The sequence below is a fragment of the Heteronotia binoei genome, unplaced genomic scaffold (genome assembly GCF_032191835.1).
Source record: "Heteronotia binoei isolate CCM8104 ecotype False Entrance Well unplaced genomic scaffold, APGP_CSIRO_Hbin_v1 ptg000322l, whole genome shotgun sequence".
In the NCBI taxonomy this organism is placed as follows: domain Eukaryota; kingdom Metazoa; phylum Chordata; class Lepidosauria; order Squamata; family Gekkonidae; genus Heteronotia; species Heteronotia binoei.
The window spans coordinates 65,346-87,637 of NW_026800016.1; the positions used below are offsets into that span (position 1 = coordinate 65,346).

At 53.2% G+C, this 22,292-nt stretch overlaps 1 protein-coding gene across 1 annotated transcript; it reads right to left on the minus strand.

Annotated features, from left to right (window-relative positions):
• Positions 1–176: 176 nt before the first annotated feature.
• LOC132590576 (gamma-secretase subunit Aph-1b-like) lies at positions 177–14,240 on the minus strand. The gene is made up of 7 exons (XM_060263512.1): positions 13,995–14,240; positions 13,490–13,660; positions 12,865–12,938; positions 12,368–12,490; positions 12,124–12,251; positions 375–498; positions 177–220 (listed from the first exon to the last, which is right to left on the minus strand). Exons 1-7 carry the CDS (start codon positions 14,105–14,107, stop codon positions 177–179), a joined length of 777 nt encoding a protein of 258 aa, XP_060119495.1. The 5' UTR covers positions 14,108–14,240.
• Positions 14,241–22,292: the final 8,052 nt, after the last annotated feature.

The window sequence follows — 22,292 nt, forward strand, 5'->3', positions numbered from 1 at the left end:
CAGGCAGGCTGCCGGGCCACAGTTCAGCACCACCCCCCGCCCAGTGGGCCAGGGCAGATGCAAAATATCCTGAGGCACAGGTGGAGTCCAGTCCCCCCCTGCACAGTCCTGGTCCCTGAAGGCACAGCTGCCTCATCCCCTCCCCCAGCCAGAATCTTCAAGGGGGGGCGGTGGGCTCAGGATCTCTGTGGGGGTGGAGGCGTTGTCTCACTCCGGAGGCCTGGAGGAACAGAGGGGAGAGTCAGAGAGGGTGGGGCCGGCCTCATGGGGGGAGGGAGGGGAGGGGAGGCATACTTCCAGTGGAGGAGGGGGGGTCTTTCCAGCAGCAGCCCAGGCCCAGAGGAGGGGAGTGACCCATCTCCACATGTACTCACACAGAAGGAAGTGGTGCAGATTTTTCTTGGAGCCCCCCGAGAGCAGGTAGGCCCACACTGCAACAGCTGCCATCAGCAGGTAGGCAGGGAGGAGGCTGCCCAGGTAAATGGGGTTCCAAAAGGTCTGCAAGGAGGGAAGACCGGAGGTGAGAAGCCAAACAGGGTCCACAGGGCAAGGCGGGGGGGGGGGGAGAGTGTAAACTGCCAAAGTAGTTCTGAGGCTCCAGTGTGGATCAACTGCCCTTTGGCCAGTCCCACACTCTCAGCCTAGCCTACCTCACATGGTGGTTGTTGTGCAAATAAGACCAGAGGGAGGGTAACTGTCTGCTGCTTTGGGCACCAAAAAGTGGGGTTTTAATGAAGCCAAGAGATCAATAAATGCAAGTTGGCTGGACTAACAAGATGTGAAGCAGGAGCTGGATCACTCAAGAGAAAAGTCTGGATCTGACTGGTGAGAGTCCATCTAGGCTAGCATATGCTGCCTTCGCACACAGCGACCCCCACTAGTTCCTCTGGAGGGCCAACAACAGGGCAGAGAGGCCGAGGCCTTCCCCTGAGAAGAATATCAGAAGAGCCCTGCTGGGTCAGACCAGGGAGGGTCCATCTAGTCCAGCCTCCTGCCTCCCACAGTAGCCAACCAGTTCCTCTGGAGGGACAACAACAGGGCAGAGAGGCCGAGGCCTTCCCCTGAGAAGAACATCAGAAGAGCCCTGCTGGGTCAGAACAGGGAGGGTCCATCTAGTCGAGCCTCCTGTCTCACACAGGGGCCAACCAGTTCCTCTGGAGGGCCAACAACAGGGCAGAGAAGCCGAGGCCTTCCCCTGAGAAGAACATCAGAAGAGCCCTGCTGGGTCAGACCAGGGAGGGTCCATCTAGTCCAGCCTCCTGTCTCACACAGTGGCCAACCAGTTCCTCTGGAGGGACAACAACAGGGCAGAGAGGCTGAGGTCTTTCCTTGAGAAGAACATCAGAAGTGCCCTGCTGGGTCAGACAAGTGAAGGTTCATCTAGTCCAGCCTCCTGCCTCACACAGTAGCCAACCAGTTCCTCTGGAGGGACAACAACAGGGCAGGGAGGCCGAGGTCTTCCCCTGAGAAGAACATCAGAAGAGCCCTGCTTGGTCAGTCCAGGGAGGGTCCATCTAGTCCAGCCTCCTGTCTCACACAGTGGCCAACCAGTTCCTCTGGAGGGACAACAACAGGGCAGGGAGGCCGAGGCCTTCCCCTGAGAAGAACATCAGAAGAGCCCTGCTGGGTCAGACCAGGGAGGGTCCATCTAGTCCAGCCTCCTGCCTCACACAGTAGCCAACCAGGTCCTCTGGAGGTACAACAACAGGGCAGAGAGGCCGAGGCCTTCCCCTGAGAAGAACATCAGAAGAGCCCTGCTGGGTCAGACCAGGGAGGGTCCATCTAGTCCAGCCTCCTGCCTCACACAGTAGCCAACCAGTTCCTCTGGAGGGCCAACAACAAAGCAGAGAGGCCGAGGCCTTCCCCTGAGAAGAATATCAGAAGAGCCCTGCTGGGTCAGACCAGGGAGGGTCCATCTAGTCCAGCCTCCTATATCACACAGTAGCCAACCAGTTCCTCTGGAGGGACAACAACAGGGCAGGGAGGCCGAGGTCTTCCCCTGAGAAGAACATCAGAAGAGCCCTGCTGGGTCAGACCAGGGAGGGTCCATCTAGTCCAGCCTCCTGTCTCACACAGTGGCCAACCAGTTCCTCTGGAGGGACAACAACAGGGCAGAGAGGCCGAGGCCTTCCCCTGAGAACATCAGAAGAGCCCTGCTGGGTCAGACCAGGGAGGGTCCATCTAGTCCAGCCTCCTGCCTCACACAGTAGCCAACCAGTTCCTCTGGAGGGACAACAACAGGGCAGAGAGGCCGAGGCCTTCCCCTGAGAAGAACATCAGAAGAGCCCTGCTGGGTCAGACCAGGGAGGGTCCATCTAGTCCAGCCTCCTGCCTCACACAGTAGCCAACCAGTTCCTCTGGAGGGCCAACAACAAAGCAGAGAGGCCGAGGCCTTCCCCAGAGAAGAATATCAGAAGATCCCTGCTGGGTCAGACCAGGGAGGGTCCATCTAGTCCAGCCTCCTGCCTCACACAGTAGCCAACCAGTTCCTCTGGAGTGACAACAACAGGGCAGAGAGGCTGAGGTCTTCCCCTGAGAAGACTATCAGAAGAGCCCTGCTGGGTCAGACCAGGGAGGGTCCATCTAGTCCAGCCTCCTGTCTCACACAGTAGCCAACCAGTTCCTCTGGAGGGACAAAAACAGGGCAGAGAGGCCGAGGCCTTCCCCTGAGAACATCAGAAGAGCCCTGCTGGGTCAGACCAGGGAGGGTCCATCTAGTCCAGCCTCCTGCCTCACACAGTAGCCAACCAGTTCCTCTGGAGGGCCAACAACAAAGCAGAGAGGCCAAGGCCTTCCCCTGAGAAGAATATCAGAAGAGCCCTGCTGGGTCAGACCAGGGAGGGTCCATCTAGTCCAGCCTCCTGCCTCACACAGTAGCCAACCAGTTCCTCTGGAGGGACAACAACAGGGCAGGGAGGCTGAGGTCTTCCCCTGAGAAGAACTTCAGAAGAGCCCTGCTTGGTCAGTCCAGGGAGGGTCCATCTAGTCCAGCCTCCTGTTTCACACAAGGGCCAGCCACTTCCTTTGGAGGGACAACAACAGGGCAGAGAGGTAGAGGCTTTCCCCTGAGAATAACATCAGAAGAACCCTGCTGGATCAAACCAGTGAGGGTGCCTCTAGTCCAGCCTACTGTCTCACAGGGGCCAACCAGTTCCTCTGGAGGGTCAACAGCAGGGCAGAGAGGCCGAGGCCTTCCCCTGCCAAGAACATTAGGAGAGCCCTGCTGGATCAGACCAGTGAGGGTCCATCCAGTCCAGTCTCCTGTCTCACACAGTGGCCTACCAGTTCCTTTGGAGGGCCAATAACAGGTCAGAGAGGCTGAGGCCTTCCCCTGAGAAGAACATCAGGAGAGCCCTGCTGTATCAGACCAGTGAGGGTCCAGCTAGTTCAGCCTCCTGTCTCCCACAGGGGCCAACCAGTTCCTCTGGAGGGTCAACAGCAGGGCAGAGAAGCTGAGTCCTTCCCCTGCAAAGAACATCAGGAGAGCCCTGCTGGGTCAGTCCCATCCCGATATGAAATTAAATAACTGCGTAAGTCCAAAGCAAGTCTTGCCTCCTGTATTATTTGGTCCACACGTGTATATAAGTATAAGTATGGACTTATCACAAAAGGGTCTGACAGTTCTGTTGACTAAGCCACCTTCCAAGGGTTTTTTGTTGTTTTTTTTACCAAAGAAGCATATTCATCAAAGAACCATATCATTCAAAATCGGGCAGTCAGACCTCAAGGACCTTCAGGGAAAATCGGAATTGGACAAGCCCTGCACAGGCTGTATGAATCTGGTGAATCTGTAACAGAACTGAGTGGTTTTGATCATTGTTGTTAGTTATTTTTCATGGCTTGCTCTCTGTAAATCTCCAGGTGAGGACTGGAGATCACTCAGAATTACAACTGCTCTTCAGCTCCCCTTGAGGTGGGGGGGAGTGAATGCCTTCACTTGGGGCAGGGGTTGAGCCTCGTTCTGGAGCCCAAGTTTGGTGTCTCCAGCTTGGGGTGGGGAAGGGTTCTAGCAAACCATTCACCTCACAAACCAAACTGGTTCATTTGGCTCCTAAACGCTTGTAACAGTTCATGGTTCTCAAACAAGGCATAAACTGAACTGCATTTTCCTGGTTCACAGCCATCCCTAGTTAGAACAGATTTTCATAGAGGCAACTAAACATGTAGCAACTCTGGGCAAATGTTGTCCCCATCTTCAAGAAGGGGGAAAAGGACGATCCGGGTGACTACCAACCTCTCAACCTCTAATGTCTATTATTGGAAAAGTTAAGAACATAAGAACATAAGAGAAGCCATGTTAGATCAGGCCAATGGCCCATCCAGTCCAACATTCTGTGTCACACAGCGGCCAAATATATATATATATATATATATATATATATATATATATATATATATATACACACACACACACACACACACATACACACTGTGGCTAATAGCCACTGATGGACCTCTGCTCCATATTTTTATCTAACCCCCTCTTGAAGGTGGCCATGCTTGTGGCCTCCACCACCTCCTGTGGCAGTGAATTCCACATGTTAATCACCCTTTGGGTGAAGAAGTACTTCCTTTTATCCGTTTTAACCTGTCTGCTCAGCAATTTCATCGAATGCCCACGAGTTCTCGTATTGTGAGAAAGGGAGAAAAGTACTTCTTTCTCTACTTTCTCCATTTTAGAAGAAATCATCATACAGTCAGTCCTTGAGCATTTAGAAAAAATGGCTGGGATTACTAAGAGCCCGCATGGGTTTCTCAAGAACAAGTCATGTCAAACTAACCTTATCTCTCTTTTTTTGAGAAAGTTACTACCTTGCTGGATCAGGAATGCTGTAGACATAGTTTATCTGGATTTCAGTAAGGCTTTTGATAAGGTTCCACATTGTTGTTGTTGACAAGTAGGTAAAATGTGGTTTGGATCCTGTTACTGAGAGGTGGATCTGTAACTAGCTGACAGATCTCACCCAAAGAGTGCTTGTGAAGAGTTCCTCGTCCTCTTGGAGAGGAGTAACAAGCAGAGTGCCTCAAGGATCTGTCCTGGGAACTATAATGATGCATTAGATTTTTCCTACCTAAATGCAGAACTTTACATTTATCCCCATTAAAATTCATTTTATTTGTTTTCTGTTGCCCCAGAAGGTTGGACCAGAACCAAAGGGTTGAAATTAAGCTTCAGTAGAACAGGCTTCCTCCTTGGGAGGTGGTGGGCTCTCCTTCCTTGGTGGTTTTTAAGCAGAGGCTAGGCAGCCATCCGACAGCAATGCTGATTCTGTGAATTAGGCAGATCATGAGAAGGAGGGCAGGAAGGGCTGCATCACCCATTCTGGGGTCGGGCAGCAATTTTTCTCCAGGCCCGTTTGGCCAGGAATCCTGGAGGGTTTTGCCATCTTCTGGGCATGGAAGCTGTATGTGTGTGGGGAGGTTTTTCTCTTTCTCTCCATTCTCGGCTTGACTTCGCGAACGAAGATTTAAGAAGGGTGCAGTAGTCCACGTCTGCTGCAGGCTCGCTGGTGGCTGACAAGACCAATGCAGGACAGGCAGATCCGGCCACAGTGGCTGCAGGGAAAAGTCTGATTTGGGGTTGGTGCTGTAGCAGTGCGATTCTTCCTCAATCTCCTTTTGTCCTCAAGACCAGCTATGCGTGCGTTCTCAAAGGAAGAGACAGCCTGGTGGATGGTGTGCCTCCATGCTTTGCGATCTGAGGCTAGGTCAGACCAGTGGTGATGGTTGATGTGACAGGTGCCAAGGGATTTCTTCAAGGAGTCCTTGTACCTCTTCTTTGGTGCCCCTCTATTTCGATGGCCGGTGGAAAGTTCGCCATACAGAGCAATCTTGGGAAGGCGGTGGTTTTCCATCCTAGAAATATGCCCTGCCCAGCGCAGCTGCGTCTTCAACAGCAGTGCCTTGATGCTTGTAACCTCCGCCCTCTTGAGGACTTCAGTTTGGTCACAAAGTCACTCCAGTGGATGTTGAGGATGGTGCGAAGGCAGCGCTGATGAAAGCGCTCAAGGAGTCGCAGGTGATGACGGTATAAAACCCAAGATTCGGAGCCGTAGATGAGGGTTGTCATCACAACCGCTTTGTAAACATTGATCTTTGTGCCTTTTTTTCAGCTGCTTGTTGCTCCACACTCTTTTGTGTAGTCGGCCAAATGCACGGTTTGCCTTTGCCAGCCTGTTGTCAATCTCCTTGTCGATCTTGGCATCTGAGGAGATGATGCACCCCAGGTAGCTGAACTGCTGGACTGTCTTCAGAACTGATTCACCCACAGTGATGCAGGGAGGGTGATAATCTTCCTGGGGTGCAGGCTGGTGGAGAACTTCTGTCTTCTTCAGACTAACTTCTAGGCCGAATAGCTTGGCAGCCTCTGCAAAGCAGGACGTCATATGCTGCAGAGCTGATACCGAGTGGGAGACGAATGCAGCAGCATCAGCAAACAGTAGCTTGCGGATAAGTTTTTCCATTGTCTTGGAGTAAGCCTTTAGTCGCCTCAGGTTGAACAGGCTGCCATCGGTGCGATAGCGGATGTAGACACCATCATCATCATCTAGATCTACTACGGCTCTTTGAAGCATCATGCTAAAGAAGATCGTAAAGAGAGTTGGCGCGAGAACGCAGCCTTGCTTTACACCTGTGCCTATTGGGAAGGGCTCCGAGAGGTCGTTGCAGTGTCTGACTTGGCCTCGCTGGTCTTCATGTAGCTGGATGATGATGCTGAGGAACCTTGGGGGACATCCTAAACGTTCCAAGATTTGCCACAGGCCTTTCCTGCTAACGGTATCGAAAGCTTTGGTAAGGTCGACAAAAGTCACATATAGACCCTTGTTCTGTTCCCTGCATTTCTCTTGGAGCTGCCTGAGAACAAATACCATGTCGGTGGTGCTCCTGTTAGCTCTGAAGCCGCACTGGCTCTCTGGGAGGAGTTCTTCTGCAATGGTGGGCACCAGTCTGTTCAGGAGTATTCTGGCAAGGATTTTGCCTGCGATGGAGAGCAGGGTTATCCCCCGGTAGTTGGAGCAGTCTGACTTTTCCCCTTTGTTCTTGTGTAGAGTGATGATGATTGCATCGTGAAAGTCCTGTGGTAGTTTGCCTTGTTCCCAGCAGGTGACAAGTACTTTGTGAAGTGTGCTATGTAGTACTGTGCCCCCATGCTTCCAGATCTCTGGTGGGATTCCATCAACTCCCGCTGCCTTGCCACTTTTCAGTTGCTTGATGGCTTTAACAGTCTCTTCTAGGGTGGGGATCTCATCCAACTCTGTTTTCACTGGTTGAAGTGGGATGAGGTGGATTGCTGAATCTTGAACTACGCGGTTGGCACTGAAGAGAACCTGAAAATACTCCGACCACCGGTTCAGTATGGATGCCTTGTCTGTGAGGAGCACTTGACCGTCTGCACTACGCAAGGGACTCTGAGCCTGATATGATGGGCCATATACTGCCTTCAGGGCTTCGTAGAACCCTCTTAAATCACCAGTGTCTGCACACAGCTGGGTTCTCTCTGCAAGCTTGGTCCACCACTCGTTCTGAATGTCTCGAAGCTTGCGCTGGAGGTTGCTACATGCAGCGCGAAAGATTGCTTTTTTCCCAGGACAGGAGGGCTGAGCAAGATGTGCTTGGTAGGCAGATCTCTTTTTCGCTAGTAATTCTTAGATCTCTTGATTGTTCTCGTCAAACCAGTCCTTGTTCTTCCTTGTGGAGAACACAAGGACTTCTTCAGAGATCGACAGGATGGTAGTTTTTAGGTGTTCCCAGAGTGCTTCTGGAGAAGGGTCTGTGGGGCAACTGGGGTCCTCAATTCTTGACTGAAGTTTTGCCTGGAAGGCAGCTTTAACTTCGGCTGACTGAAGGCTGCCAACCTGAAGCTTCCTCCGAGGGATACCTCCTCTCCTGGGTGTGGGTTTAAAGTGAAGACGGAGATTGCAGCGTACAAGACGATGATCCGTATGACATTCCGCACTGGGCATTACTCGGGTGTGTAAGACATCTTGAAGGTCTCTCTGGCGCACCAGAATGTAGTCGATAAGGTGCCAGTGCTTGGACCGTGGGTGCATCCAGGTTGTCTTCAGGCTGTTCTTCTGCTGAAAGATAGTGTTGGTGATGGTGAGCTGGTGCTCCGTGCAGAATTCTAGCAGGAGGCGCCCGTTATCATTGCAGTTGCCAATGCCGTGTTTGCCAAGTACTCCTTTCCAGGCTTCCGAGTCTTTACCTACTCTGGCATTGAAGTTGCCAAGGATGATCACCTTGTCCTCTGTAGGGGTCTTCCGTATGAGGTTGCGTAGATCAGCATAGATCTTGTTCTTTTCTGCAGGATCTGCTTGAAGGGTTGGGGCATACACACTGAAGAGTGTTGCATGTTGCTTGTTTTGAAGTGGGAGGCGCATGGACATGATGCGATCTGAGTGACCTGTTGGCAGGTTTCCGAGTTTGGAGGCAATGGAGTTCCTGACCATGAAGCCAACGCCAGAAAGGCGGCTCTCAGCCTTTGACTTATCCGACCAGTAGAGGGTATAGCCAGCACCATGTTCTTGAAGACTACCTTCCTCAGGGAAACGGACCTCACTGAGAGTTGCTATGTCAATATTCAACCTGAGAAGTTCGTGGGCAACTAGAGCAGAGCGTCGTTCAGGGCAACCACTGTCTACTGTGTCAAGCATGGTTCTGATGTTCCAACACGCAAGCTTTAGTGTTTGCACACTTTGTGAGGCAGGTTCATGCCTTTTCTTTGTTGTTATTTTTTGACCATAAGTAAGGATGCCCGTTGACCGCGGCTAGCCAACTGGGGGGGGGGGAGATGAGCTTTGTTTAGGCCACCTTTTCTAGGCCCCTCTCCGTGTGGAGCAAGCAGTGCTGTCCCTAGATAAGGCTGCTTGGTCGTTCAGGGTGCTGCCGAAAAATGCTTTCGTCTCCGAGTCAGCATCAGGCGACCAATACCCTGAACCGCCTACATGCAGGATCGGGACTGCGGCTTCCAGTGGCATCTTCCACCTGCCGTTTCGCCCCTTGCCCATCGCTGCAGGACTTGGTGTGTTGTGGGTTGTGGATGTGGATATGCCCTTCAGGCCTGCACAGAGGAATTTTTAGGTGAAGCACAGTGTGCGCGGTACTGGCTCCACCCTTTCACCTTGGGGTCATCTGCCATGGCCCAGTAAGCCGGGACGCCGGCAGCGAGTCCTCCAGGTGGTAGGTGTTACATTAACGAGCTCTATCTGCCCGGGTTTGATGTTAGAGTTTTCCTTCTCTTGGCTGGCGAGGTTGGTGAGCCCAGCCTGCCCATCCGGTTATACTGCCGGATATTCGGTCGCACCATGGCGTGGCAAACTCTGTGAGAAACGGGGGAGACCAGCAGGAAGGTGTTGCCACGGATGCAGTAATGTAGGAGAGGCCATTGCAGTGACCATCTGCCAGGCATAGCTGGACAATGACCACGTGGCATTCACTACCCCGGGAGAGGAGAGGCTATGTATTGCACGTACACTTTCCCTGGGGGGGGCAGGATACCCAAGAGGGAGCCCCCCCTCCCCCCCCAAGGTATTGTGAGGAAAAAGCCCCCTACTTTTCATACATATGGACATGTGGGGAGGTATTGTGAGGAAAAAACCCCCTACTTTTCATACATATGGACATCGTGATCACCAGTATGGTTGCCAGGGTGCCTGGAGTTTGACTCTCACACATCTGCTCTAAGAAGTGGACTTTGCCCACAGTCTCTAAGGCTTATGTGGATACTATAAGCCTCAGCTTTGCAGCTGCATTCTACATCTCTGATGGGTGTTAGCCAGAACTACAGACGTGCTCCAGCTACTCCTTGTGTGCCCAGTCTTGGCCGCTGCAGTAAAGGAAGCCATGCCACCATGAACTGTACAAGCAAACAGTTTCCAGCCTGTTTCCATGAAACAAGGGCTAACACCACCAGAATCCATCTTGTTTTCCTGATTCCATCTCCAGCATCTGCTTCAGCTTTTGCATAAGGCAATCAAGCATACCCTGCCAGACCACTCAAGCCTTTGTCTAACGAAACCCAGAACAAAGACTGGTGCCAGGAAGAAGATAGAAAAAGAGGAAGACCATCTTCAGCCAAGAGCCAAGTCTGTTGTCTAATCCGGGGGATACCTAGGTCAATATTTGATTCCCTATTGTCACCTTTTCAGATAAGCCCATCTAATCTTAAGTGTTCCCCACCCAGTAATCACTTCTATTCTGTCACTTCGGAGCCGCCTCATGGCCTGTTCTAATCAGGAAGATTCTTTCAGGTACCCAGGATCCAGGCAAGCTCATTGGTCAAGACAGGTACCCAATTAGGTGTCCCCAAGGAACTTTCTATTGGCTCTGCAATAGTCCAGCCCTTCTGGTCATTGCAGAGCCTCCCCTTTCTCCTCCCTCTGACCTCCCATCCCCTAAGGTTCTAAGGGAGCCTATCTAACCTCTGACCCAACTCCACTCATGTGTGCTTCTAGCAGTATCCCACCTTCCGCTGCATAGATCCATCCCTGATCAGTTTCGGGTCCTTTACCCATTCCTTCACTTGTCACCATTGGAGCCTTCCTCGAAAACTACAATAGGTAATATCACCCTGTGTGTCTACCCTTATATGTTCCCCTATCTATCCAGTAGTTTCTGGATTCCCTGCATTGCAGAGGGGGTTGGACTAAATGACCCTGGAGGTCCCTTCCAACTCTTCTATGATTCTAACAGGCTTCCTCCTCGGGAAGTGGTGGGCTCTCCTTCCTTGGAGGTTTTTCAACAGAGGCTAGATGGCCATCTGACAGCAATGAAGATCCTGTGAATTTGGGGGGAGGTATTTTCTGGATTCCTTGCATTGCACAGGGGGTTGGACTAGATGACTCTGGAGGTCCCTTCCAACTCTAATATGATTCTAATAGGCTTCCTCCTTGGGAACCTCCTTCCGTAGAGGTTTTTAAACAGAGGCTAGATGGCCACCTGACAGCAATGAAGATCGTGTGCATTTAGGGGGAGGTGTTTGTGAGTTTCCTGCATTGTGCAGGGGGTTGGACTAGATGACCCTGGAGGTCCCTTCCAACTCTTCTATTATTCTACTTGGTACCTCCTCCCAGTGATTGGAGGGAGAGCAGGAATTTCAATTGGGTGTGCCTGCTGCAGAAAGCCCCCATAGTAGGATCAGATTTTGGTCTTTCTTGGTTCCCGCTTACCATATTGCTGGGGCACAAGCATTGCTAGGACCCCTCCTTTGTCCCAGGGGTAGTGCCAAGTAGACATCACCCACGACATCTCCCCTCTGCCCAGGGGGAGGGGGGAGAGGCCCCCACTAGGGTCTGTTCTGGCCAGCTCCTTTGAGTTTGGCATAAAGACCTGCCTTGGAGCCAGCCTCTAAAGGATCTGGCTGGCCAGAGCTGGAAGATGCGTATGGAGGTCAGGGGGGAACCTCAGGCATCCCCCCCTTCCACTGGGGACAGGCTGGGTGTGCCCAGTGCCAAATGCTACAGCTTCCCTCCCTCCGGACTTGGCCCCTGAGGAGACCACGCAAGCCCAGCCCACATGGCTGCAGAGAGCCAGACACCCACTGGATCTGGGCTTCGCTCCGAAGGACGAGGGAGGCGAACTGCATACCTGCAGCTAAGAACTTTGAATCAACGCAGGCAGATGCAAAACCAGAGGCTGCAAAGGCCTCCCGTCTTTGCTAGGTTGAAAGAAATGGGCGGCTATTCTTGCTGTGCTTGTGGGAAACCCACCAGAAAAGCTGGGATTGTGTGAGCAGATTTTTTACTTATTCTTGCTAAAGCTGCTCAAGGCAGAAGGGCCTCAGAGCTTCCCTCCGTTTTGCAGGAGAGAAAGACAGACGGAGAGGAAGGCGGCTGAGTCTAGCCTGCTCCTTGGCTTCTCTGGGCTGGGAGTGGAAAGGAGATCCTGCTGAGGGTGAAGCTAGACCCAGAAGATTCTCTTTTCTTGGGCAGCCCAGGCTGCTGCAGACCCAGCAAACAAAGCACACACCGCCCCCCCCCCCCCCGCATCACAGCTAACTCACGTCAGACTCGCAGACTAAGGTGTACTGAGCCAGGGCAGGGCGACCCAAACCCCACCCTCCGCCCGAGGCAGGCAGCAGCAGGAGAGCGCTTCCTCTCCCCCCCCCCCCCCGCCCATACTCACCAGGCCAGAGACGATGAGGTGGGTGATCACCACTGCGCTCACCTCCCACCACTGCCGGGTCTCGCAGCCGTGGAAGAACACGATCCCCCAGAACGTGTGGAGAAAGATCATCACCAGGGTCATGAAGGCTGAGTGGGTGAGGGGGGAGAGATGGTTTGCATACACTGGGCACGGGGGGGGGGGTGTCCCCCCGAACAGCGCTGTCTGGTGCCATGGCAGGTCTGGCAGGAGGGGGGGGACTTACCTGATGTCAGGAAGTAGAGCTGAGAATCCCCGTAGATGCCCACGGTGCCTGGACCCACAGCGTCGGCCAGCAGGTTGATCATGGAGAAGGCACCGCTCATGAGTCCGAAGCCCAGGCCAGCCACTGAAGGGACATCGCCAGGCACGCAATGTTGGAGGAGGCCCACTGCTGCCCCCCTCCTGCACCCACCGCTGCAGGAGACTCTGATCAGCCAGCTACTGGCAGGGAGCTACGGCGGGGGGGGGGGGGAGACTCTCCAGCTGAACTCTTGCATGCTCTGGGATACAAGTGCAGGAACTGCATAAACCCCCTTCCCCTCCACCACCAAAAGGACAGGACAGACCCACTGAACGTCCCTCTGCCCCCCTACATGCACCCAGCACTTCGCAGGGGGAGGGGTCTTCAAGAAGTCTCCCGCTGCCTAATGGGTTCACTGCGGAGGCGTTGCGTGCCCCCTTGGAAAAGGAAAGCCCCCCTCCCCTACCCCCAAAACACACCGTAGGCCATTTGCTGGATAGAGACAGGCCAGCATCCGTCTTCACTCAGGGCCACCAGTCCCTCGATCGCCTTTCTGGGGAGGGAAGGGAAGGGAAGAATCCTAGAGTCGGAAGGGACCTCTCGGGTCATCTAGTCCAACCCCCTGCACAATGCAGGAAACTCACAAACACTTCCCCCTAAATTCACAGGAAAAGAGTGCAAAACTCCACCTTGGCATTAGAAGCATTCTGGGCCAGGATCAAAAACTGCACCTGAAGAAAGCCGCCCAACCCCATCCCCCAAAGGAAGGCCGGCCTCTCTGCTGGCTCCCAAGGACCAGCGGGATAAGCCCCACTCCCGGCCAGCCCTCCCTCTCTGTGGCTTCTTTTGCAAGAAGGCAGCCCCCCGCCCCGCTATGGCTGTGTGCAGATGCCCTGGTCCAGTCAGAGGCTTCCAGTGCCTGCCGGGATTCAGGTGCAGCCGGCACGGTCCCCCACCCCCCACCCCCAGGGCTAACTCTGCTCTGGAACTGCTGGCTAAGGGGCTGTGGGGGGGGGGCTCCCCTCTGGCACCCCGCCTGGGGCTCTCCCCTCCCCAGAGACCCAGGCCTGGGGGCAGCCCCAGCTCTCCCCACTCCTGGCGCACCTGAGCAGCTTGTAGTAGAGGAAGCGGAAGGCCTCCTGGATGAGGACGGAGAAGACCACCCCGCAGATGAGCAGGCCCTTCTGCAGCGCCTCATCCCTGGGGTCGCTGGCTTTCACCGCCACGAACCACACCAGCGAGGACAGCAGCAGCGAGACCAGCCAGAAGAAGGCCCTGCGGGGTGGGGGGAGAACAGAGGGTCAGAGAGGAGGGCGGACCCTTCCCCTGCCTCCCCCTCCCCCCCGCCAGGCAGGGCCGCTCTGGGACCCCCACCCCGCAGGAGGAGCCCAGGACCCCCTCCCTTTACCAGGAGGATCGGGGCCCAGGCCAGGAGAGGAGAGGAGAGGAGCCCCCCCCCACTACCGCCACCACCGCTGGGAGGAGGAGAAGGAGACCCTCCCCGCGCCCCCCCCCCCGGCCAGCAGGGGAGGGAGGGAGGGAAGAGCCCCCCCTTGACCCAACCGCCCCCCGCAACCGCCGCCGGGGGAGGGGCGAGCCACGGACCCACCCGGCGATGAGGATGATGATGCGGAGCGGGTCGGCGGCCACGGTGAGCAGGAAGAGGGCCAGCGCCGGCCCGAAGGCCACGAAGGCGCACCCGAAGAAGACCGCCAGCGTCATCCCGCCCGCCCGCCCGCCGCACCCCAGCCCCGGGCCCGGGCCGCAGCAGGAGCACGCGCAGCAGGAGGAGGTCCGGCCGCCTGCCTCCCTTCCCTTCCCTTCCCTCCTTCCTTCCTTCCGCTGCCTGACCTCACATCCCGCGCCGCCCGGCAGGGGAGGGCAAAGCAAAGCAAAGCAAAGCGCGGCCGCCGGGCCCGCCTCCCTCCCTCCCTCCCTCCCTGCCGCTGCTGCTGGAGGAGGCGTGCCCGGCCGTGCCTTGCCTTGTCAGGTGGCCCGCGGGGCCTCCGGTTCGAATCCCACCCACCCAGGGGGGCCGCCGCCGGTCTGCTCAGCACCTCCTCGCCGCTGGACCAGGCAGCGGAAAAGAAGAGAAGAAAGCGGCCGGGCAGCTACCTCGTTTCCTTCCTTCCTTCCTTCCTTCCTTCCTTCCTTCCTTCCTTCCTTCCTTCCTTCCTTCCTTCCTTCCTTCCTTCCTTCCTTCCTTCCTTCCTTCCTTCCGCTGCTGGCCGGGTGAGGGGGCCGCTGCATACAACAATCTGTAGCACCACCAAGCTACACACAGTAGCAGAGAGAGACCGCAGTCCCTCGTGATTCCCCAAGTGACTTATAAGTTCATCAATTAATATACAGCGCTCCCCTGGTGCCTTGGTTGGAAAGCCCTCTCCAACTGTTCAGTTTTGCAAAGCTTGCAAGAAGCCCGTTTGAAGGAAGGGCTGCAGCTCAGTGGGAAAGCTGCTGCTTGGCAGGCAGAAGGTCCCAGGTTCAACCCCCAGCGTCTCCAGCTGAAAGGACCACGTGATGGGAAAGACCCTTTCCCACCTGAGACCCTGGAGAGAGAGCTGCTGCCAGTCTGAGCAGACACTGCGGACATTGGTGGACCCCCAGGGTCTGAGTCAGCATAAGGCAACTTTGGGGGGGGGCAGCGGGAGCTCCACAGGAGAGGCTTAGAAGGCCAGCTCAGACCCTGCCTACCCCAATGCATCGCCCCTTCCTACCCTAGTGCCAGGCTTGGCAATTGGCCCCATTCTGTCTGACCAAGCCATGGAAATCCACCCAATGGTCACCTCCAGGCGACACTGCTGTAACTCGCTCTATGTGGCCTGCCTTTGAGACTGACCCGGAAACGCCAACTGATCCAAAATACGGTGGCACAAGTCCTGACGGGAACATCGCAGATGGCGCATCTACACCTGGTGCTGCGCCAACTGCAGTGGCTCCTTGTGGAGTCAGATTCTGGGACTGACTTTCAAGGCCTTCCCCAGAGCCCTGCCATAGCAGGGACAGGCAATTCAGATATCCAGTAAGAAGGGCGGAGGCAGCTCTATGGGGAGGGCCCTGAAAGTTTGAGGCCGTCTTCTCTTCACCCCTTCTGAAGGCTTCTTGTGCCACTGCTGCTGCTGCTGCTGCTGGGATGTCCCTCCCTCTGTGCCTTCTAGTCTCCTGCTTGTGAATCTACCAAACCTTCATTTCGAAAGGAAACAAGCGAGGTGGGTTTGGATTGGGGGGGGGGGCTCTTATTGCAAAGCTCTGCACCAAGGACTGCCCTGACAAACCCCCCCCCCCCAATTCCATCAAATACCCACTTTAGTTGTTCAGAGACCATTTGAAGAATGAGGGCAGGATACACCTTAAATATAAAGGGGGGGGATCCTGCCTCACATGCATTCATCAGAAACCATAGAATCCTAGAGTTGGAAGGGACACCCAGGGTCATCTAGTCCAACCCCCTGCACAATGCAGGAAACTCACAAACACCTCCGTCTAAATTCACAGGATCCTCATTGCTGTCAGATGGCCATCTAGCCTCTGTTGAAAAACTTCCAAGGAAGGAGAGCCCACCACCTCCCGAGGAAGCCTGTTCCACTGAGGAACTGCTCTAATGGTCAGGAAGTTCTTCCTAATGTTGAGCTGGAAACTCTTGATTTAATTTCAACCTGTTTGTTCTGGTCCTTCCTTCTGGGGCCACAGAAAACAATTCCACACCATCCTCTATAGGACAGCCCTTCAAGTACTTGAAGATGATGATCATATCCCCTCTTTGCCGCCTCCTCTCTAGGGTAAACATACCCAGCTCCTTCAACCTTTCCTCATAGGACTCGGTCTCCAGACCCCTCACCATCTTTGTTGCCCTTCTCTAGACCTGTTCCAGCTTGTCTAGATCCTTCTTAAAATGTGGTGCCCAAAATTGAACACAATACTCCAGGTGAGGACTTACCAGAGCAGAGTAAAGCGAAACCATCACTTCATGTGATCTGGACTTCTGTTAATGCAACTCATTATTGCATTTATTTATTTATTTCCATTTATATCCCGCCCTCCCTGCCAAAGCGAGCTGAGGGCAGCTTTTTAGCCACCACATCACACTGTTGACTCATTTGCCTTTTTAGCTACCACATCACACCGTTGACTCTTGGTCAGTGTACGGTCCACTAACAGCCCAATCGAGGCATAAATGGCGGTCGGCCGTGGTGTAGCTGCCATGCCACTTGTAGACTTCCTGAGGACTTCAGCACGCTGGAGTGTGGGGAGAGGAGAGGCGTAGCTTGCCATGGGGGAGATGGTTGCCATGGCAACACCTCTGGTGTAAACACAAGGGAGGCGGAGGCAGCCGGAGGGGAAGGCCGGCCCGCCCCTCCATTGGCCAGTCCTGGCGCCTGCACCGCTACTCATGGCAGTCAGGGATGGGGAGAGGCGGCCCCAGAGAGGCTGATAGCCATCCCCAACCCACCCCCAAACAGAGAACAGAGCCAATGATGTGCAGAGTCTCACAGGAAAAGGAGAGACAGCCCATCAACACGGGAAGGGAACAGGAGTGAGGCTGGATATGCGCACAAGAGAAGCCTGGTTTGGTGGCGAGGTGGGGGTGGGGGCAAGACAGGGCCGCATGGGACCACGGAGAAGCCGTCAGTCACCTCACACCCTCCTGCTGTCAGAGTCTCTGCCAATGGCAGGCAGGCAAGCAGGAAGTACCAAGTGCAGGAGTTCGCTACCATACACAGTGACTGGAATGTGTGTCTGGGAGTGAGCAGCCCAGCAGCAGCCACCCCCCCACCCAGAGACCCCCTGTGCTGCCCTGATGCCCCCTGCCATGTGCACGGAACACCTCCCCCGGGGGCCGCAGAACTCTGAGTCCACTTCATCAGCCCCCCTTTAGTGCCCTGCGCACAACAGCCCTGTGAGGTCGGGTAGGCTGTCAGCCCGGGCAGGCTGAGGGGTGGCACCCTCCCTCCCCTGTCCAGCCACGTGGGGGGCAGCGTGGCAGCTCATAGACCGGTCCCCCCCACACACCAAGTCTGCCCACCCTCCTAGGCACTCCCTTGGAGAGGCCACTGACAGAGGGGGGGGGGTGTTTGTCCAGGGAATGTGCAGCAGATGCCAAGCGGGAGAGACAGCAGAGGGCACAGCTCAGACTTTATTTTTCTGGAACAGAGTGCAACAGTCTCCCTGGTGCGCATTGGGCAGTCTTGCCTTGGGCGGGGCTCCATTCCGAGCGGTGGGCAGAAGCAGCTGAGGGAGTGGGGGGGCCGTGGAGCGGCACATGCAGAAGCCTCTGTGTTGGAGTCCCACCTGCAAAACAGAGACAGAGATTAAGAGCACCTGCAGGGGCAGCGGCTGGAAGAGCAGGCTGTGTTTCAGCTGGGTGCTTAAAGGAACAGTCTCTGACCCACCTCCCCACAACAGGGCAGCTGCCACACACACACACCCCGTGCCCCACCAGGGGTTGGGAACGCGGCAGAGGGCAGACCAAGGGAAGGGGGCAGGCTGTCAAGCATGCTATTTCTGATTTCCTATATTCACCCTCCCCCCTCTCTTCCCCTTTCTATTTCCTCTGAACAAAGAGGCTCCTCTTCAACCCCCCCTTCCTACCTAGTAACAATGATTCAGAATATGCAAGTAACCTTGTCATTGTACAACAAATGCCTCTCCCCTGAGTTCCCATCCACATGCCTTATCAACAAGCTAGGAATGTGTGGGAACAAGGAGATGTTGTAGTGACCAAATGGATAGTTGATAGTACCCTTTGAACCCTATATGCAATTCACATCTGTATGTTATGCTTTTGAAGTTATCTACAACTTTGCCTTTGAAGTAGCCTTTAAGATCCTATGCTGTGTGAAACTCTGTATCACTTCCAAGGTTTCAGTCCTTGGAGCAAGTATTGGATTATCAATAAAGCAAGTCTTTGATTTAAACAAAAGCTGGATTATTTGAAATACCGGTGCTTGATATAAGAACATAAGAGAAGCCATGTTGGATCAGGCCAACGGCCCATCAAGTCCAACACTCTGTGTCACACAGTGGCAAAAATTTTTATATACACACATACACTGTGGCTAATAGCCACTGATGGACCTGTGCTCCATATTTTTATCTAAACCCTTCTTGAAGGTGGCTATACTTGTGGCCGCCATCACCTCCTGTGGCAGTGAATTCCACATGTTAATCACCCTTTGGGTGAAGAAGTACTTCCTTTTATCCGTTTTAATCTGTCTGCTCAGCAATTTCATCGAATACAAGAACACGAGTTCTTGTATTGTGAGAAAGGGAGAAAAGTACTTCTTTCTCTACTTTCTCCATCCCATGCATTATCTTGTAAACCTCTATCATGTCACCCCGCAGTCGACATTTCTCCAAGCTAAAGAGTCCCAAGCGTTTCAACCTTTCTTCATAGGGAAAGTGCTCCAGCCCTTTAATCATTCTAGTTGCCCTTCTCTGGACTTTCTCCAATGCTATAATATCCTTTTTGAGGTGCGGCGACCAGAACTGCACACAGTACTCCAAATGAGACCGCACCATCGATTTATACAGGGGCATTATGATACTGGCTGATTTGTTTTCAATTCCCTTCCTAATAATTCCTAGCATGGTGTTGGCCTTTATTATTGCAAACGCACACTGTCTTGACATTTTCAGTGAGTTATCTACCACGACCCCAAGATCTCTCTCTTGGTCAGTCTCTGCCAGTTCACACCCCATCAACTTTTATTTGTAGCTGGGATTCTTGGCCCCAATGTGCATTACTTTGCACTTGGCCACATTGAACCGCATCTGCCACGTTGACGCCCACTCACCCAGCCTCAACAGATCCCTTTGGAGTTCCTCACAATCCTCTCTGGTTCTCACCACCCTGAACAATTTAGTGTCATCCGCAAACTTGGCCACTTCACTGCTCACGCTCAACTCTAAATCATTTATGAACAAGTTAAAGAGCATGGGACCCAGTACCGAGCCCTGCGGCACCCCACTGCTTACCGTCCGCCACGGCGAAGACTGCCCATTTATACTCACTCTCTGCTTCCTATTACTCAGCCAGTTTTTGATCCACAAGAGGACCTGTCCTTTTACTCCATGACTCTTAAGCTTTCTAAGGAGCCTTTGATGAGGAACTTTATCAAAAGCTTTCTGGAAGTCAAGGCAAACAACATCTATTGGGTCTCCTTTGTCCACATGTTTGTTCACCCCCTCAAAGAAATGTAACAGGTTAGTGAGGCAAGATCTTCCCTTGCAGAACCCATGCTGAGTTTTCCTCAATAACCCGTGTTCATCAATGTGCCTACTCATACTGTGCTTGATAATGGTTTCTACCAACTTTCCTGGTATTGAAGTCAGACTGACTGGCCTGTAATTTCCCAGGTCTCCTCTGGAACCTTTTTTAAAGATGGGGGTGACATTTGCTACCTTCCAGTCCTCAGGAACGGAGGCAGATTTCAATGAAAGATTACAGATTTTTGTTAGAAGATCCACAAGTTCAACTTTGAGTTCTTTCAGAACTCTCGGATGTATGCCATCCGGACCCGGTGACTTATTAGTTTTTAATTTGTCTATCAGTTGTAGGACCTCCTCTTTTGTCACCTCAATCTGACTCAGGTCTTTCAGCACCCCTTCCAAAATTAGTGGTTCTGGAGCGGGCAAAAAGTTCTCATCTTCCACAGTGAAGACGGAGGCAAAAAATTCATTTAGCTTCTCAGCCATTTTCCTATCCTCCTTCAGTAATCCTTTTACCCCATGGTCATCCAAGGGCCCCACTGCCTCCCTGGCTGGTTTCCTACTTCTAATATATTTGAAGAAAGTGTTATTGTTGGTCTTTATGTTTTTTGCAATATGCTCCTCATAGTCCCTTTTTGCCTGCCTGATCACAGTCTTGCATTTGATTTGCCACTGCCTGTGTTCCCTTTTACTAATCTCACTTGGACTGGTTTTCCACCGCTTAAAGGAGTCCTTCTTACCTTTTACAGCTTCCATTACTTTGTTTGTTAACCACGCAGGCCTTTTCTTATGCCTGTTTGTGCCTTTCCTAACTTGTGGTATGTATTTTATCTGAGCTTCTAGGATTATAGTTTTAAATAGCGTCCAAGCTTCCCCAAGGGTTTTGACCGTATGTACCTTTCCTTTCAGTTTCCTCCTCACATGCCTCCTCATCTCAGTGTATTTACCCCTTTTAAAGTTAAACGTGGTTGTGGCGGTCTTTTTGGACAACTCCCTATTTATACAAACGGTGAAATCAATAACATTATGGTCACTGTTCCCAAGCAGCGCAATCACTTTTATATCTCTCACCAAGTCTTGGGCATTACTTAGGACCAAATCCAGGATCGCCGCACCCCTGGTAGGTTCTGAGACCATCTGCTCCGTAGCACAGTCATTGAGAGCATCAAGAAACTCAATCTCTTTCTCTCGACCAGAACACATATTGACCCAATCAATCTGCGGGTAGTTAAAATCACCTATTACGACAGTTTTTACGTTTAGCTGCTATCTTTAAGCCTTCCATCATATTATAATCATCCTCTCTCTTTTGATTTAGTGGGCGATAACAAACTCCCATAGTTAAATTTCCTTTTGGGCCCTCTATTTCAACCCAAAGCATTTCTAAAAGTGAATCTAATTCTCTGATCTCAGTCTTACTGGACCGTATATCCTCTCTGACATACAGAGCCACCCCACCTCCAACCCTTCCCTCCCTATCCTTCCGATATAGCTTATATCCAGGAATCACCGTGTCCCACTGATTCTCCTCATTCCACCAAGTTTCTGAAATTCCCACAATGTCTATGTTTTCTCCCAACACTAAACATTCCAATTCACAATTTTACTTCGAACACTTCTAGCATTTGCATACAAACATCTATAATTTCCCAGGCGAGCTAGGCCCGCCACCTTCCTCCTGCCGCCTCGAGACTCTGGCAGACAGTCCATATTGTTTGTCACCTTCACAGTGGACAACTCTGGTCCGTTACCCGGTGGAAAACTAGCAGCTAACCCTTCATCTCTTTGAGACGAGTCCTTCCGAACCAGAGACATTTCATCTCCTGTCGGCTTTCCCCCAAGATTTAGTTTAAAAACTGCTCTGCCACCTTTTTGATTTTAAGCGCCAGCAGCCTGGTTCCATCCGGGGAAAAGTGGAGACCGTCTCTTTTGTACAGCTCCCGCTTGTTCCAGAAAGCATCCCAGTGCCTAACAAACTTAAACCCTTCCTGCTTACACCATCGTCTCATCCACACATTGAGACTTCTAATTTGTGCCTGTCTCTCCTGCCCTGCACGTGGAACAGGTAGCACTTCTGAGAAGGCTACCTTGGAGGTCCTGGCCTTAAGTCTCCCGCCTAGCAGCCTAAATTTTTCCTCCAGGACCTCACGACTGCATTTCCCCACATCGTTGGTGCCAACATGCACCATGACCACAGGCTCCTCCCCAGCACTGTCTATCAGTCTATCTACTACACGCGTAATGTCCGCTACCTTCGCACCAGGCAGGCAAGTCACCATATGGTCAGTACGCGGTTTCGCCACCCAGCTGTCTACTTGCCTAAGGATCGAATCACCAACTACCAACCCCCCCCTCTCCCCCTGCTCAGGGATGGTTCCTTGGCGCGAAAGGATACCCACTCACCAACCGAAGAAGAGGTCCCTTCTAAGGGCGCATTCCCCTTGTCCTCAGCCCGGTGCCCTGTTCCCTCTTGACTCTCACGCTCTCTGGCAGCAACGGGGCTGCTACGTTCAGAGCGGGGCTCATCTAATACGCCCCCGAGAGTTTTCCCCAAGTGCCTAACTGACCGTCTCTGCTTCTCCAGGGCAGTCACCTTGGCCTCAAGGGTACGAACTCGTTCCCTGAGGACCAGGAGCTCCTTGCTTCGAGCACACACCCAAGACTTCTGTCCTTTGGGCAGATAGTCATACATGTGACA